This window comes from Hylobates moloch, unplaced genomic scaffold (genome assembly GCF_009828535.3).
Source record: "Hylobates moloch isolate HMO894 unplaced genomic scaffold, HMol_V3 SCAFFOLD_8, whole genome shotgun sequence".
Taxonomy (NCBI): Eukaryota; Metazoa; Chordata; class Mammalia; order Primates; family Hylobatidae; genus Hylobates; species Hylobates moloch.
The window spans coordinates 124,877,652-124,896,949 of NW_026652283.1; the positions used below are offsets into that span (position 1 = coordinate 124,877,652).

Below are 19,298 nucleotides of genomic sequence, written 5' to 3' on the forward strand. Positions count from 1 at the left end.
AAACCTTTTTGAAGAAACGAAATTATTTAGTTAACTGTTTATTTTTCCCAGAAACCTAGAGATCAATGCATTTCTTCAGCAGAGCTCCTTCTTTTGAGGGAATTCTTGTCTTGATTTTGATCTTGATGCTAGGAGCTGGAGGTTATTATCCTTAGCAAACAAATGCAGCAAGAGAAAACCAAACGCCGCATGTTCTCATTTATAAGTGGGAGCTAAATGATGAAAACACATGGACACATAGAGGGAGCAACACACACTGGGGCCTATCAGAGGGTGGAGGGTAGGAGGAGGGAGAGGACCACGAAAAACAACTAATGGGCACTAGGCTTCATACTTGGGTGAGGAAATAATCTGTACAACAAACTCCCACGACAAAAGTTTACCGATGTAACAAACCTGCACATGTACCCCTGAACTTAAAATAAAAGTAAACAAACAACCACGAAAAAAATCATTCACGCAGCATTGGGTACCATGTGTGCATTCAGAGCCAGTAATGCATAAAATCTGTGGGGGTGTCGTGGAAGAAGTCATAAACAATACCTCTGAAAGTGAATGTGTCTGTGTGTGTGTGTGTGTGTGTGTACATGTGTGTGGTGTGTATGTAGAGAGAGGGAGGGAGGAGTAGGAGGTAGATATAGATTTCTAGCCAAATGATATCCACGTTGCCTCTCGCAGAATGAAAGCTCCTCCAGAGGTGGGAGGAGGTTTTCCTGCCATGCTGCACAGCAGCCAGGACAGTTACATTCTGTTGTTTAGGGCAATAGACATGTGTTAGTGTTTACAAAGTTTGTTTGTTAGAATAACAGTTTAAGAAAAAATTATTGGGGCCAGGCTCAAGTTATAGCAGTCAAGTTTTGGAAAAAAAAAATATATGCGATGGTCAGAAACAATATCCCAAAGATCACTTTTAGAGACTAAACAGTCTTTAAATTAAAAATATTTTTAAGATTTTTAATTCACAGTTCAGATATTAATTCTAATGTTCTGATGTTTACTGAGAGGGTGACACAGCAATATCAAGGACTTTTTATTTCTTCACATATGTAAACATTACAATGATATTCTTTTCCCTTATTCCCATTTTCCTTAGCTCTTAAAATATATGTTTTTCTAAAAAGAAAGAGAAATGAGCAATGTGAGAGGAGGAAAGAAACTCTCATAATGACGTGATCATAATTAGTTCATGCACATTAATTTTGCACATCGTTAGCAAAGGCTAATAGTAGCTGTCTTGAAAGTGGCTGACTTAAAGTTTGAAAATTGCGTGGATTTATGGAATGCAACCTTAGAAAAATAACACTAGCACAGGTTTTAATTGCATTATATGTGTATATGTTTGGGTGTATGCATGCATATATCTGAAAGTTAAACTGCCAAAATCTAACTGGAATATATAAATATAGACATATTTGTATCTATATTTAATACATATATATGAGACAGGGAGAGCAGTGAAAATAGAAAACAGGAAAAGACTTAGACTTTATTTAGTGCAATTCATTGATTTTCCAGGAAGAAAAGTGAAATTCAGAGAAGTTAATTAATTATTCAAGGCTGTTGTATGTAGGTAACGTCTGGTGAACAGCAGAACAATACGAATCTCTCTTTCAGAAAACGAGGTCAAATGTTTGAAGATGCATTGGCTTTTATGTCCGTGGATTGTTGGGTTCACTTGCATAATGTTTGAGGTCTTATTATTTCTGAGACTATTTCATAATTGAGGGCGTGGGTCTCTACTATTTTCAATCAACCAGAAAGATCCCCATCGACTGCATTCGTTCTGTGCATCCAGGTGTCACGCTAGAGTCCGATTCCTGCCTGGACCCGGGCGTCCCTGTGAACGGCCATCGCCACGGCGGCGACTTTGGCATCAGGTCCACAGTAACGTTCAGCTGTGACCCGGGGTACACGCTAAGTGACGACGAGCCCCTCGTCTGTGAGAGGAACCACCAGTGGAACCACGCCTTGCCCAGCTGCGACGGTAGGTACAGCTCAGTGAGGCAGTGCACCAGCAGGGTGTGCAGAGACACCGCACACGTCTAAGTAGCTCGGTGGTGTGTGTATTTCAGGGGGTGGTACCGGATGGCTGGCGTGACTTCCCTGTGAGAAGTTGTATACCGTCATCGTATCATTCCTGATCACTTGAAGTTTACCTGCCACCATGTATCTAGTAGATAGAACAACTGTCCTTCAACTTTATCCCCAAATGAACCAACTTACAGAGCTTAGTTCTGCACATGTGTTTTACATATGGTATTTATTGAAACTGGCATGTGGGGCGATATAGTCGCCACACATATCCTAGGATGTCAGACCTGATTTTCCCCTGACATACGTCCAAGTGTCGCACTTCCTCTCAGTCTACACTCCGTGTCTTGGTTCCCTTGGACTGAATCTCTAGCAGAGCCTTCTCCAGGGAGTTCTCATTCTGAGCACAGAAGCTGTCAGGAGATCTTCAGCAGCTTTTTGTGGTAACAGCCAATCGTCTTGTCCTACACAAATCTTCTCTCGGGAATCTCAAGACAAATAGCATTCCTGGTTATGTTGTGTTATTGTATTGCTCAACTTTATACTATGCTTTGTATAGTTGTAATAACAGTTAGGTAAATATGTTGCTTGTAATCATTTGCAAAAAAAACTTGGGGTATTTTGCCCTTGACCATGAATATAACCCCAGTATAACATTGTTTCTACGGAAAATAACATTCCAGGAAACATTGTTTCTACAGAAAAAACGTTCCAAGAAACGTTGTTTCTATGGAAAAAGCCAAAATATATCATTGACATCTTCAGTACTTTTCACAGACAAAGGTATTTCCTTTCAGACATGATATATGCATTCATTAAACACCTTGACTTCTTTAAAATGAGCACCCACAGTAACAGGGTTTATGGAATAATTCTGCTTAGCTGCAGATCACTCAAAATCTTAGACCTTTGTCACCAAAGCACGAACCCACACAGTAACTGGCACTGTGGCAGAGACCACAAAGTGCAGGTGGACAGCACAGAATGGCTGGAGCCCTCTCAGGAAGTGTGGGAAGTGTGCGAACCAGCTGGAACCAGTGGAAATGCTGCACTCTGGGCAGGAATAGATGGGAGTCGAGTTCGGCGTCTTTGGGGCCACACGAGCAGGCTCAGAAAGAGGTGCAGCCTGACATGAGCCACTGGCCAAGCAACGCAGGGGTGAGCTCCCCAGGTGAAGGTGCTTTCTGCTGAGTTTCTGAATACAGATGCGAAAGGGCTCTTTTTTTCTGCAGATGAGCTGAGGCATTTTTCTTTTCCTGCTATTGGTTATAATTCTAATACATCAACTCCATTTGCCTAGGGAATATGGTGTAAACACCGAGATAATTTAGACATTGTATTGACATCATTTTGCCACTTACCGATCTTAAATGAGCTAAGAATTACTATTGCAGCAGGAAAGACAGTAAGAATTTAGACAATTGCTAAATGTACATTCTTAATTCCTCTTCTATTTCACGACATTCACAGATGGTGGCAGAAATTACCTAGTGCTTTTTTTTTCCTCTCATATATGAATCTGCAACATGGACTATGGGTACCCAGCCCCAGCATTTTCCCACAGAGGAATTCTCTGGCCAACTGTTTCTTATCCAGGCAGATGAAAGAGGTGAAAACCTGTGAACACGAGCTATGCCTAAATTTTTCTGGAAAGACATGTCTCATCATTTTCGTTTTTTTACATTAAACTTTAAGTAAACTCTAACATAAATATTTCACAATAAACTCTAAAATAATATATCACTTTCATAAATATACAGGGAACCATCATATAAGTGAATTTGCCTACAGGAAACACCATAATTAATAGTAAACTATTACAAAAAGTCCCTTGAAGGTCAAGAACAGGATAAACTCCTTGGTTTTAGAACTATTGTGTAACATTGCTCTGAAGATCCTAACAAATGCAAAAGTATATGAAAATGATATGAATTATAAATATTATAAAGAGAAGATAGTTGACTTTTAGCAATAATCAGTTCAGTAGGTGGCTACATTCAGGATAACATGTCAATAGATTTCCGCATAAGATATAACTTATTAGAAATATAATAAAAACATGTAGAGTAAAACAAAAACACAAAAAATTATCCAGGAATAATATATCTAGCAAGAAATGTAAAGGCCTGTATACATACATACATATATACATACATACACATGTATACATACATATGCATTCATAGATATGCATATATGTATATGCCTTTACATTTCTATTTATATATTTATATTTTTATATATTTATATATTATATATTTATATAAAATATATTTGTATATAAATATCATATATATTATATATGCTATATATGCATATATATTTTATGTAATATATGCTATATATAATGTATATATTATATGTGCTATATATATGCAGATATATTACATATTATATATTTATATATAAATAGCATATGTATTAATTATATATGCTATTTTTATATAATCGTATATTATATATTTATATATAGCATATATATTAATTTATATATGATTTATATATAGCATATATATTAATTTATATATAATTTATATATTTTTATATATAAATAGCATGTATATTAATTTATATATATAGCAATATATAAATAGCAATTTGCAAATATTTAAAAATTAATTTGGAAGGGAAATGCTCCAAATGGATAAGAAATATATTTCTGAGAATAATCAGGAAGGACTGTCCCACGTTGTATGAAAGCGTATGAAAAACTAATGATAAACCCAACAATGTGGAATTGTATGGAAACACACAAATATATTAGTGCAATAGCATAGGGATTCTAGTAACAGATCTTTGTCTGTACAGAAACTTCATTTATAATAAAATTATTCCATTTTGAAAAAAAGGGATATCCTATTAACACATAATGTTGCTCAAATTGGATACCTGATTTGATTTTAAAATGTTTAAAAATGTACACAAAATAAGTTACACATTGATTAAAGATATAAAGACTCAAAACTGAAAATTATTATGTGAAAATATAGAATATCTCTCAGACAACCATTTTTTAAAGATGTCTATATATTTATTTATTTGTACAAGCAGAAGTGTGTAGTTCAATGCATTTCCCACAGTAAACATGTCCCTGTCAGCTCAAGACCATGTAGGTCACTAAATGAACTTTTCCAGGAATCCACACTTCCCTTTCACAGCCTCACCCAGTCACTGCCTCCCAGGGTTGAACCTTAATTGTCTGGCACTAGTGGTTATGTAATTAAATGAAATTATCCAGGGAAGGTACTGTTTGTCCAGCTTCTTTCCTCCAACCTTAAGTTTGTGGGGTCCATCCATATTATGGCACTTAGCTGTGTTTCGCTGCTTCTCATCATCTGATATTATTGCCTAAACATATCAAAATTTTTTATCTCATTCTACTGTTTGCTGACATTTCAGTTGTTCTGAGCACATTTTTGTATTTTTATTGGACACTGATGCATCATCTCTTATAAAGCATCTGTTTCTTTGCTTCCATTTCTATTGGGTCACATGCTTTTATCTTACTGAGTTATAGGTGCTGTGTAAATATTTAGATACAGTTCCTTTGATCTACGCATTGTAAATCTTTCATTCTGGAGTTGTTCTTCTCCTTCGCTTATTGGCATCATTTAGATGAATAGAAGTTTTTAATTTTAAAACAGTCCCATGTTTCACTGTTTTCATTCATGCATGAGGTTTTTCTAGTGTTTAAGACTTCCCTCCACTCAGAGTAATGAAGACATTCTGTTGTTCTCTCCTAAAAACTTTAAACATTTTAACAGCTTTATCGAGGTATGACTGAAATGCAGTAAACTGCGTATGTTTAATGTGAACAATTTGATGTGATTTGTGATACATATGAACATCTATGAAACCATCACCATGATCAATAACTTGTTAATCACCCCTAAAATTAAAAACTTATGTTTATCTTTTAAATTTATAACTTCAATCCATGTAAAAATTTGTGATAAGGAATGATGTAGTGTCCAGATCCATTTCTTCTCCGATCTGGCTATGCAGATGCACTGGCGTCATTGATATTTGAGATCCTATTTCTCCTCTCAGTGCTCTGCTGACTTCATCACAGTGTAAGTGGCCATGCCTGTGAGCATCATGTTTTCTTTGTCATTTGCTTTTTTTTTTTTTTTTTTTTGAGTAATCTTAGTTTTTAAATCTTGGAAGAACTTCTAAAGAAATCCGGAAACAGTAAATGAAAAAACATAGATCAGTTTTGCTATATGCAAACTACAAGTTATTCTATTAAAAAGGTAAAATAAATGGTCAGACAACCAAAAATAGCTGCGTTCTCCATGTAATATACACATAAAATAATCATGTTCTGCAACTGGAAGAAGGAAGAAAAGCAACACTAATAAGCCAACAGATCTATGAGAAAATGAGCTATACAGACACATTTTATATGTTATATATATATTTATATATAATTAGCATTCCAATAGCTTTAGTTATTAGTTATTACAATAACCCTACCCCAATAAACTTTAAAAAATATTCCAGTGCTGACTAGGAATCAGAAGAATGCAAATAAATAATAACCTCCCTTTCCAGCTGGAGCACAGTGACAGGATCTCGGCTCACTACAATCTCCGCCTCCCAGGTTCAAGTGATTCTCCTGCCTCAGCCTCCCGAGTAGCTGGGATTACAGGTGCCCGCCACCAAGCCCAGCTAATTTTTGTATTTTTTAGTAGAGACAGGGTTTTGCCATGTTGGCCAGGCTGGTCTCGAACTCCTGACCTCAGGTGATCCGCCTGCCTCAGCCTCCCAAAGTGCTGGGATTACAGGTGTGAGCCACCGTGCCCGGCCTGATGCACTCTTTTTAAAGGAAAAAGTAAGAGGTAATAGAACAACGCATGTTGTGTATATGCATGTACTGTATAGATTTATGTAATTGCAGGTACACACAGAATTGCATAGAAATTGACTGAAAATAGACATTCTAAAATTGTAACTCTCATGATCTCCTCTTCAGAGATAACTAGGCTGTAGCGTGGGAGCAGTGAGATTTGATTTTTCACTCTACATTTTTTGGTATTATTTGAATTTATGTTACTGAGTTTTGTTTTTGTAATTAGAACTCTAGTAATGAAAAATAAACTACATGTGTCTGTATAATTTTTAGTATGAGAAGGATGATACTTACTGGCTAATAATAATTTTGTAAAACTCAAGGATGTCATATAGACGATGCAAATATTTGTCATATTTTTGGGTTCCATATCAAAAATATTTGCAATAAGAATGATAACCCTTAAAATATTCAAGTTTTCTTCATGTGTAACTGAACTTGAATCTGTCTGATATTTTATTAAATTACCCTAAATTTGCAGTATAATAAGTTAATCATATCAATAATTTTACTTGAATGTTTATGTGCCATGCAAACACATATGGCTTTCTTGGATGGTACCGTGCATTTTTAATAATTTATTTTTTTAATTTGGACTACAGACAAAAATAGAATTTCAAAATGGGATGCGTGTAAGCTGCTCTCTGTTTTATTTTCACATGGGGTAGATCTGTTGAACAGGTACCGCATGGAGCTTGTCAAGTTGTTTTACTTGCAGACATTTTAGTCCTACCTGTAAAGATTGAAAAGTTGTAGTACTCTGTAAGGTGATGGATGAAGGCACCTTGTTCATCATAGCACAGTCATTGAATTACCTGTGCTCTTGATCTGGTAATGAAAACTCACATACCCAAGCAAGAGACTTTGCCTGACTCATTTGAGATACATAATTTTGATTTTAAGTGAGGTTTTTCTCAAAACAACATGCTCACGTACCTGTGTGTTCAAATACCATCCCCAAATTCTTCTTTGAGCGTTGGTAACTTACTTTCTAAAATATTTTACTATCTAACCAAAACTTTTTTTTTTTTTTCATTACACTTTAAGTTCTGGGATACATGTGCAGATCGTGCAGTTTTGTTACGTAGGTATACACATGCCATGGTGGTTTGCTGCACCCAACAACCCATCATCTACATTAGGTATTTCTTCTAATGCTGTCCCTCTCCTAGCCCTGCATTCCCCAAACAGGACCCAGTGTATGATGTTCCCCTGCCTGTGTCCATGTGTTCTCATTGTTCAACTCCCGCTTATAAGGGAGAACCTGTGGTGTTTGGTTTTGTGTTCCTATGTTAGTTTACTTACAATGATGGTTTCCAGATTCATCCCTGTCCCTGCAAAGGACCTGAACTCATCCTTTTTATGGCTGCAGAGTATTCCGTGGTGTATATGTGCCACATTTTCTTAATCCAGTCTATCACTGATGGACATTTGGTTTTGTTCCAAGGCCTTGCTATTGTGAACAGGGCTGCAATAAACATACGTGTGCATATGTCTTTATAGTAGAATGATTTATAATCCTTTGGGTATATACCCAGTAATGGGATTGCTGGGTCAAATGGTATTTCTGGTTCTAGATCCTTGAGGAATCACCACACTGTCTTCCATAATGGTTGAACTAATTTACACTCCCACCAACAGTGTAAAAGTATTCCGATTTCTCCACATCCTCTCCAGCATCTGTTGTTTCCCGACTTTTTAGTGATCCCCTTTCTAACTGGTGTGAGATTGTGTCTCACTGTGGTTTGGATTTGCATTTCTCTAATGACCAGTGATGATGAGCTTTTTTTCTTATGTTTGTTGGCTGCATAAATGTCTTCTTTAGAGAAGTGTCTGTTCATATCCTTTGCCCACTTTTTGATGGAGTTGTTTCTTCTTGTAAATTTGTTCAAGTTCTTTGTAGACTCTGGGTATGAGCCCTTTGTCAGATGGATAGATTGCAAAATTTTTCTCCCATTCTGTAGGTTGCCTGTTCACTCTGATGTTAGTTTCTTTTGCAGTGCAGAAGCTCTTTAGTTTAATTAGATCCTATTTGTCTATTTTGGCTTTTGTTGCCATTGTGTTTTGGTGTTTTAGTCATGAAGTCTTTGCCCATGCCTATGTCCTGAATTGTATTGCCTAGGTTTTCTTCTAGGGTTTTTGTGGTTTTAGGTCTTATGTTTAAGTGTTTAATCCATCTTGAGTTAATTTTTGTATAAAGTGTAAGGAAGGGGTCCAGTTTCAGTTTTCTGCATATGGCTAGCCAGTTTTCCCAACACCATTTATTAAATAGGGAATGCTTCCCCCATTACTTGTTTTTATCATGTTTGTCAAAGATCAGTTGGTTGTAGATATGTGGTGTTATTTCAGAGACCTCTATTCTGTTCCATTTGTCTGTATGTGTGCTTTGGTACCAGTACCATGCTGTTTTTGTTCTGCAGCCTTGTAGTATAGTTTGAAGTCAGGTAGCGTGATGCCTCCAGCTTTGTTCTTTTTGCTTAGGATTCTTTTGGCTATATGGGCTCTTTTTTTGGTTCCATATGAAATTTAAAGTAGTTTTTTCTAATTCTATGAAGAAAATCAGTGGTAGCTTGATGGGGAAATCATTGAATCTATAAATTACTTTGGGCATTATGGCCATTTTCACGATATTGATTCTTCCTATCCATGAGCATGGAATGTTTTTTCATTTGTTTGTGTCCTCTCTTATTTCCTTGAGCAGTGGTTTGTAGTTCTCCTTGAAGAGGTCCTTCACATCCCTTGTAAGTTGTATTCCTAGGTATTTTATTCTCTTTGTAGCAATTGTGAGTGGGAGTTCACTCTTGATTTGGCTCTCTGTTTGTCTATTATTGATGTATAGGAATGCTTGTGCTTTTTGCACATTGATATTGTATCCTGAGACATTGCTGAAGTTGTTTATCAGCTTAAGGAGATTTTGAGCTGAGAAAATGGGGTTTTCTAAATATGCAATCATGTCATCTCCAAACAGAGACAATTTGACTTCATCTCTTCCTATTTGAATGCCTTTTCTTTCTTTCTCTTGCCTGAGTACCCTGTCCAGAACTTCCAATACTATGTTGAATAGGAGTGATGAGAGAGGGCATCCTTGTCTTGTGCCAGTTTTCAAAGGGAATGCTTCCAGCTTTTGCCCATTCAGCATGATATTGGCTGTGGGTTTGTCATAAATAGCTCATTATTTTGAGATACGTTCCATCACTACCTAGTTTATTGAGAGTTTTTAGCATGAAGGGGTGTTGAAGTTTATTGAAGGCCTTTTCTTCATCTGTTGAGATAATCATGTGGTTTTTGTCATTGGTTCTGTTTATGTGATGGATTACGTTTATTGATTTGCATATATTGAACTAGGCTTGCATCCCAGGGATGAAACTGACTTGATCATGGTGGATAAGCTTTTTGATGTGCTGCTGGAATCGGTTTCCAGAATTTTATCAAGGATTTTCACATTGGTGTTCATCAGGGATATTGGCCTGAAATTTTCTTTTTTTGTTGTGCCTCTGCCAGGTTTTGGTATCAGGATGATTCTGGCCTCGTAAAATGAGTTAAGGAGGAGTCCCTCTTTTTTTATTGTTTGGAATAGTTTCAGAAGGAATGGTAGCAGCTCCTCTTTGTACTTCTGGTAGAATTCAACTGTGAATCCACGTGGTCCTGGACTTTTTTTGGTTGGTAGGCTATTACTTACTGCTTCAATTTCAGAACTTGTTTTTGGTCTATTCAGGGATTCGACTTCTTCCTGCTTTAGCCAAGACTATTTTCTACTCTACCCAGCAGGTGACCTAGAAAATAAAACTTATCAGTTGAATGTCTTGCTCTCTTCTTACCAACAATCAAACACGTGCAATATTCAATACCCTTCTTCATCCTTACATATTGCATTATTTAAATCATTTTCAACCTCCAAGACCAGGTCACACTCAGCCTTGATGAGCATTCGTCTGGAATTGTTCCAGGCCATGACAGCACTGACTTTTCGGACCTCAATTCTTTTAATATTCAGCTCCATAAAGTTACATAGAAAGAGAGAGAGAGAGATAATATAAAATGCATTTACAACTTACATCGAATATGTCTTAGACTTACACGTTATACATACTCAATACGATCTGTTCCGTTTGATTTTAAGCTCCCAGGGAATAGTAACTGAGGAAAAAGTCATGGAGAGTACAGCCCTTAAGCTGGTGTTTCCGTTTCGGATGGGATTTCCCGAAGTAGCCAGCATGTGAACAGGCTTCCCAGGAAATGAGGAAAATTACCAGGAGGTGATCGGTGCGATACAGTCTAAGAATTCCTGGAAGTTTAGCAAAGTAGGGTCGATGGAAACTGAGTGGAGGATCAATAGGAAAATGATTTAGGAGAAATGGAGTGGGAATAGACCAAAAAGAGCCAATAGGTTTTGCAGTACAGGAATTGAGATGCTATAGGGATGCCAGTTATATGGGTGGCATTTTCCATGGAAAGTAAAAGTACACTTAGCTTATTCATTTTGTTTCTTTATTGTCTACCAATAGAAATGTATGTAAATTTGAGATTTAAACCTTTCAAAGGAATCAATAGCATGACTATAATTTGCAGCATTGAAACATGTTTCAGAGTATAAAGAATTTATGGTAAAAATCTATTAATAAGCCGGGCATGGTGGCTCATGCCTGTAATCCTAGCACATTGGGAGGCTGAGGTAGATAGATTGCTGGGGCCCAGGAATTCGAGGCCAGCCTGGGCAACATAGTAAAACCCCATTTCCACAAAAAACACAAAAATTAGCTGGGGGTGTTGTCATGTGCCTGTAGTCCCAGCTGTTCAGGACACTGAGGCAGGGGGATCACTTGAACCCAGGAGGTCAAGGCTGCAGTGAGCCGAGATCACACCACTACAGTACAGGCTGGACAATAGAGCAAGACTCTGTCTCCACAAAGAAAAAGCTATTACTAAATCTACAAATTTTGGGTGATGTTAGAGTTTGATATGAGAGTTTCAGTCAGTCATGTCTGATAGACTTGTTCTCGTTACCCTTTAAATCTTAAGCAATCTCTTAAATCCCATTGGTTTTTCTTGCAACAAAAGCTACATAAGTAGGATATTTAAACCTTTAAACATTCATAGCTCTCAGAAAAGAAAAAAAGAATTAATTATAATATTCTATATCAACATGAAACACGATAAACTCAGTGTCTGTCCTGGGTCCATAGCATCAGTTCAGTGTGTTTTTAATGTTACTCTTTCACACATTCTAATGTTAAAGAAATGAACATTGGGATAAATTGTCCTTTAATTTTGTGAAAGACAAACGCAGAGAAAACTTTGAATTTTTTTTATTAAATAAGTATTTTTGAAAACTGTTTACTCTCTCCACAAGCATTTATTGAGAACCTGCTGTATTTGCAATCATACTGAAGTTTAAAATCTATCGGCATAGCAAAACGAAAGACTTTTTTAAAAATCACGCAATGAAGTAAGTGCTTTATTAGACACAGAAAAGTGGTTGAGGATAAAGACGTGGGGAAAAAAAGTTCCAATTTGGGATATTGAAAGCTTGGAGGCAATTTTGGAGATCTATCTTTGAGATGGAGGTTGAGAGGAAGGGACATGTTTCAACGTGAAGAAATGGTTATAAACTGAGGTGCAGAGAGAACAAAAGAGGCCTGGAGGATTCAGGGGTGTGAATTAATCACTGAAGGTAGATGATGATCAAATGCCTTGAGTGCTGGTCTATGGGCATAGTCAGAGATTCATGCTGCAGTGTCCAGCGATCCCACTGTGAGGACCCCAGGGTTTTTCTGAGGGTGAGATGGGGAATGCCCATCAGAATTGGAATCTCTCCTGTGCAACTGGATTGCCCTAATTTACTCCTCTCCTTCCTACTGGGGGTTTCTGCACAAGATTCCTTTTGGTAGAATGTTTCTATCATAAATAAATATGTGAACAACATTTTTATTCATAAAAATATATTTGTGTATTCATATAAATAACTATATGAATAAAATCAATGACTTCTGTAGGGCATGGAGAGTCTATGAATATTATTGAAGTGGAAAGTAACTCGTTAAGTCTGGCTTCAAATAGAACTGTATCTGTGGTTTCGGGAGAACAAGAAAATGATGGAAAAAGGGAGAAGAGATGGAAACAGATCAGGCCCAAGGCTGTGCTTTCACAGATGGATCTCTTTGAGGAGGAGGCAGACATGCAGAGGCTAGGCGATTGATGAGACAAAAATGACCTGAAACACACCAGTTGAAGAAAGTGAAAATGGGGAGTAGATAGAAGTGTCACTAGGAGGATACAGGAGTTTAGGAGAGAGAGGTGACTCCAAGGTGACATCCCGAGAAACCCAGCAAGCAGTTGGAAATTGAACACAGTTGGAGAGCGAGGTCCATGTTTAACATGTACATGTGGAGAACGAGGTCCGTGTTTAACATGGACATGTGGAAGCTGTCAGGTTTCAAGTTACAGCTGGGCACTGTGGAGGTGAATGCCACCGTACAGGAGCTAGCAGGTTTATCATCACCGGCTCCTCTTTTTCCCACCGCCCTCTCTAACACGGAGATCACTGTTGGCTGTGAAATTGTCTGCGTGCTTCAACTGCCGCCTTCCTCCCATCCATAAACTTGTTGAATTCAATTTCTTAGTTCCAGGCAACAATAACTGACTCTGCAAACTTCCATTTATTAGAAGACTTTGGCAGGGTCTGGGGAAGTGATGGGATGGAGAGGGTGGTGGGAAGACAATAAATAACTGCAGAATCCATCAGAGGGCCGTGTGCTTTGCCGTGAACACCAGCAGGAAGCCGCAGGATCCTGGAATGAGTTGGCAGAGAAACCTCAGCAGACAGCCTGTCTCAGGGCTGCCTGCTAACATGGGGTTGCTTCTGATCTTCTGTATTTCCTCCAACTTTGTATCACTTACTCCAGAGTCACCATCCTGGGAGTGGACATTTGCCAGGATGTGCATTCATCACTTTGTTGATTCACCAGCATGTCCGTCATGCTTTAATCAGCTAGACCTCCACTGAGTTTAGAGAACAAGTTAATATTCTTGTTCTTAGAATAAATCAGACCTAGTTATCTGGAGTTTTAAAACTAAGTTATTTGCCTTCCCCATTAGAATGTAAACTTTGGAAAAACAGAGACTTGTCTGTCTTACTCATTGTTCTATGCCCAGAAGCATCAACGAATGTTTGGAAAACAGTAGTACGTTTCTTAATAAGTAACTCTAAATGCAGGATTGGATGGATAAATGGATAAAAGCAGAGGACAAAAGACAGAAGTTGAAAAACGGGTAGATGGGTCAGGCATGGTGGCTTACGCCTGTAATCCCAGCACTTTGGGAGGCTGAGGCAGGGCAGATAGATCACTTGAGGTCAGGAGTTCGAGACTAGCCTGGCCAACAAGGTGAAACTCCGTCTCTACTAAAAATACAAAAAATTAGCTGGCCGTGGTGGCACATACCTGTAATCACAGTTACTGGGGAGGCTGAGGCAGGAGAATTGCTTGAACTCAGGAGGCAGAGATTACAGTGAGCCAAGATCTCGCCACTGCGCTCCCGCCTGGGCAAAGAAGCAAGTCTCCATCTCAAAACACACACACACACACACACACACACACACACACACACACACACACAGAGTTGGATGCTTTACTTCAACTCAGCCAGGAAAATATCACAACATATGTCTCCTCTTTTGTTCTTCAGTGATTTCTGCATATCTTAGTCCTCCACCGAAAAGATTTCTGATGTAACATACCTGCATCCTTGATGTTGGGTAGGTTACATAAATAGAGAAGTAAAACTCAGGAAATTATAGCATTAAGGACAGCAACAGTAAAATTTTTACTGTGTCTTTTACAGCTACTCAGAAATGGATCTACCATGCATGAAGAAACAGATTAATGTAATTCACATTATGGGCAGCTATATTTGTAGCTCTGCTAAGGGAATGTAGACATGTCAACGTATGAATATAGCCATAACCTGTATAGACACTAAAATGTAATTCAAGTATTTCATTTTATTCTCTCATCTCCTCACTTCAATTTTAGGTAAGAATACCAATTCAATTCTCCATACATCTAATTTCCTTCTCCTGAAAAATATTATAGGATTTGTGGACAGAATTATTTTTATGTAAAGTCTTCATGATGTGTGAATCGGACTACATTGTGTTTGCTCCCATATAAATCTAAACGAGCCTGAGAGCAGCTTTATCTCTAACTTTCTAACTGAGTTTCTCCTAATGGCAGCATGACAGGGCTGTTCAGTGATTTCTGGGTTCTGTGAGGTATGGAAGGAAAACATCAAAAAGAGGGCAAAGCACATCCCCTCCCAGATCTTTCCCCAATAGATGATCAACTAACTTTTCCTGATGATGTGAAGACAGAGGATAAAATAAAGATTGATTGTTTTTATGTTGTTAAATGTAGTTGGATATGAATTAATTTTATCAGTTTATATAACATGCGGATTTTGGGATAAAGACTACTGACAAATAGCTTTGGATATAAGATATCTCAGTTTTACATAAAATGTTTTACATTCATTATGGTGAATGTCTTCATAAAAATTTGAGAAGTTATTGCATCCGTTCACACCAATCCAATCATAGATCAGTGCAAATTACGAATCCAAAGCTTCTGAATTCAGGACTCCTCCATCTTCTGCTGGTTTTCTTCCCACTACACAGTGCGCTGGCATCAGTTCCCTCTGCGGAAGCTTATTTCTACGTTCACTGCCCTGTGATCTCACGTAGTTGTGGTCTCCCTTCTATCCCTTGCTCAACCCTCTTCCACGGTCTCCAGACCTGTGTATCCTGTTGCAGTGTCAACCATTCTACACGCAAGCGCAGCAGACATGGAGCTTTGGTATCCAAAGCTGAATGCCTGCCTTACTCTCATGACCTGATTCTCCTGAGATCTCCTTCGCCTGTAGTTATTTCACACTCAGGTTATCACCACACAATCACCCCCAGCTCCTCCTTTTTTTTAGCGTAATGCCCATGTCCCATTCAGGAGAAAGTCCCTCTGGCTCTACCTTCAGGACACAGGCAGGTTCAGACCATGTCTTTCCATCTTGCTGCCAATGCCCTCGTTCGGAGTCCTGACCGCCTTCCTCCCTTCACCGCTGTGTATTCTCCCAGCACAGCCTCAGGAGCAGGGCTAAACCCCAGGTGGGTCATGAGATCGCGTCCTTTTCTAGGCAGGGCCCTCCAGTGCCCTATCGCGTCACGGAAAGAAACCTCCAACCCTTACGAGGACCCACCAGCCACAGAGGTGTCCTTTCTGTTCCCTACCCCTGCAAGTCCAGTGTAGCTTGAGCCCTGGTCCTAGCCACTTTCTCTCTACCCAAATTGTTCCCCAGGTATTCAGTGTTTCCTTGTCTCTCTCAAGTCCTTATTTATAGACCACTTCCTAAGTCCAGCACCCCTGGCCGCCCACAAGCCCCAGACTATCCAATCCCTCTTTCTTAATTTCCTTCACAGTCATCTGTCATCTCCCAACGTTGTATATCATCTGCCTTTTATGTTGTTCCAGGTTTTATCCTGTCTTTTCCAACTAGAATGCATACTTTACAAGGGCAGGTATTTTATCTCTCTTATTATTAATCATCCCTGATGCTGGGGGCAGGGCCTTCTCAGTAGCAGGTGCCCAATAACTATTTGTTGAATGTATTAATTTCTAGTGGGATGTACAATGCTACTTCTTTCACAGTGAAATGTGGAGTCACTGCAATCTTAAGATGCAAATATTCCATGAGAAATTCTTAAAATATTCTAGAACTTATTTTAAAAATTTTCTCTTTTGCTGATTTTTATATCATGCTTTTCATGAGGTTTACATATTAAAGGAGATGATTTGTTCCCTTAAGATGCATGCTTAGTGAGCATGATGAGGCTTGTCACATCTTTCACATCTTTCATAGATTATCTAATTCTTTCTTTTTTTTTTTTTGAGACGGAGTCTCACTCTGTCGCCTAGGTTGGAGTGCAGTGGCGCGATCTCGGCTCACTGCAAGCTCCGCCTCCCGGGTTCACGCCATTCTCCTGCCTCAGCCTCCCCGAGTAGCTGGGACTACTGGCACCTGCCACCACGCCCAGCTAATTTTTTTTTGTATTTTTAGTAGAGACGGGGTTTCACCGTGGTCTCGATCTCCTGACCTCGTGATCCACCCGCCTCAGCCTCCCAAAGTGCTGGGATTACAAGCGTGAGCCACTGCGCCGGGCCAGATTATCTAGTTCTTTTGTGAATATTATTTGTGGAAGAGGCTTTTATAAAACATAATTCAGAATGATCATACTAATTGGAAGAAGTTATTCTGAGTATCATTTACTTCATGATAGTTCATCTTACCTAGTTGAAGAAAGGAAGTATAAATACATACATGCACAGAATGTGGACATGTTAAAAAAAAAAAAAAGCAAAGGAGTCTTGTGAAATGCGTAGTAAATTGTGACACTGAGTGATGTTTCACTTGTGAGATACTACTGTGAGCTCCTTACATGTATTCACTTATTTCATTCTTCAGCAAGCAGGAATGAGCTGTGTTTTTTGCCCCCGTTTACATGTGAGGCTATGGAAACACAGAGCAGTAGAGAGCTTGCACGTATCACCAGCTAGTAAGTGGACGTATTAGTCAGTGTGCTCCAGAGAAACACAACCAAGATTTATTGTGGGAATTGGCTCATGTGTTTGGGAGGCCAAAAGGTCCTGAGGTCTGCCCTCTGCAAGCTAGACACCTGGAGAAGCCCCTGGCATAGTGAAGTCTGAGACTGAAGACCTGGGAACCAGGGGAGCTGCAGGTGTATGTCTGGGTCTGATGGTGACATAATGAAGTCTGAGACCGAAGACCTGGGAACCAGGGGAGCTGCAGCTGTGTGTCCTGGGTGTGATGGTTCAAGAATCAGGAGCTCTGAAGTCAGGGTCAAGAGAAGATGAATGTCCCAGGTCAAGAAAAGATAAAATTTTTCTTTACTCTGCCTTTTTTTTTTTTTTTTGATGGAGTTTCACTCTTGTTGCCCCAGGCTGGAGTGCAATGGCACGATCTCAGCTCACTGCAACCTCCGTATCCCAGGTTCAGGTGATTTTCCTGCCTCAGCCTTCTGAGTAGCTGGAATTATAGGCTTCCACCACTATGCCTGGCTAATTATTTGTATTTCTGATAAACATGGGGTTTCGCCATGTTGGCCAGGCTGGTCTTGAACTCCTGACCTCAGGTGATCCGCCTGCCTCAGCCTCCCAAAGTGCTGGGATTACAGGTGTGAGCTACCGTGCCCGGCCTTTTCTCTGCCTTTGTATTCGGTTCAAGCCCTCAGCAGATTGAATGATGCCAGTTCACATTGGTGAAAACAAATCTTCCCTCAGTCCTCTGATTCAAATGCTAATCTCTCCTAGCAGCACCCTCATAGACACGCCCGGCCTCTTACCAGCTATCTGGGCAGCCCTTAGCCCAGTCACGCTGGCACATAACCTTCACCATCACAGTGGAGGTGCTGCAGTGAGGGTGGGCAGCCTGGTCTCGAGATCTGAGCTGGTGACATCCATAGGCCTTAGAACTGCACGTGGAGAGGTTCCAGGAGAAGAGCAAGACCTGGAGCACTTGGTGGCTCACAAGACGCATGGCTGTTTGTTTGCAGAGCATGAACGGCAATTGCCTTTCCTGCCTCTACGCTCCGGCTCTGGTGACTCCATCTCCTTTTATTCTTTTTCAGTTCAGTGCTTCCATTCATAGGATAGCTTGAGAGGTCTTAAGATATGAACTAAAAGAAGAAAGTGGGAGGGAACATGTCGATATTCTCCTCTTGGTGTCTGTAAAATTAGAGTATGTGGAGTCTATTCAAAATGTTAAATTACTGATATCGTAAGAATTGAATTCCTGTTAGCAACTCTCAGTAAATAATGTTTTGATCAGTATCTATCAGTAGGTACCATTTTAATCATTGAGTATCTACCACACACTGCATATTGTGTTCTACAATGGCAATCATTGCAAACACCTGTCCATGAGATAGATTGTATCATAGTTTCTGTTTTCAAGATGGGAGAAGTGTAAAGGATTGAGACACATACGAGAGATCACAGATCTAGTGAGAAGCTGAGCCGGCATTTGAACTCATAATTTTCTAACATCAGAGTTGAGCACTTAAGCTCCCATATTCTGCTGACATCCTAATTGTTGCTGCTTTCCCATTGAAATGATTACATAAAACTTTCTCTTCTCTTCTTCCAAAATGAGTGTCTGAAGTGAGTGTTTGAACACGGCATGGTTTGTTGAGGGGATTTGAACTCAGTGAAGTGCTGCTAAGAAGACCAGCAGCTCTCAGGAGTGCAAACCTGCACTATTTCTGCAATTCTGAGGCTTGTTAATGCAGGTTCCAGCTCTCCTGCTGTGCCTTATTCTGTGTTATGTTGTCAAGGTTTTGTAGTGGTTAAGA

At 39.2% G+C, this 19,298-nt stretch overlaps 1 protein-coding gene across 1 annotated transcript in view; it reads left to right on the forward strand.

Moving 5' to 3' along the window:
• The window catches only part of CSMD1 (CUB and Sushi multiple domains 1), a 2,040,038-nt gene that overhangs the window by 1,596,348 nt on the left and 424,392 nt on the right, over window positions 1-19,298 (forward strand). The window contains exon 18 of the mRNA XM_032158987.2: window positions 1,796-1,984. Coding sequence (XP_032014878.1) covers window positions 1,796-1,984 — 189 coding nt within the window. The remainder of the gene's footprint in view (window positions 1-1,795; window positions 1,985-19,298) is intronic.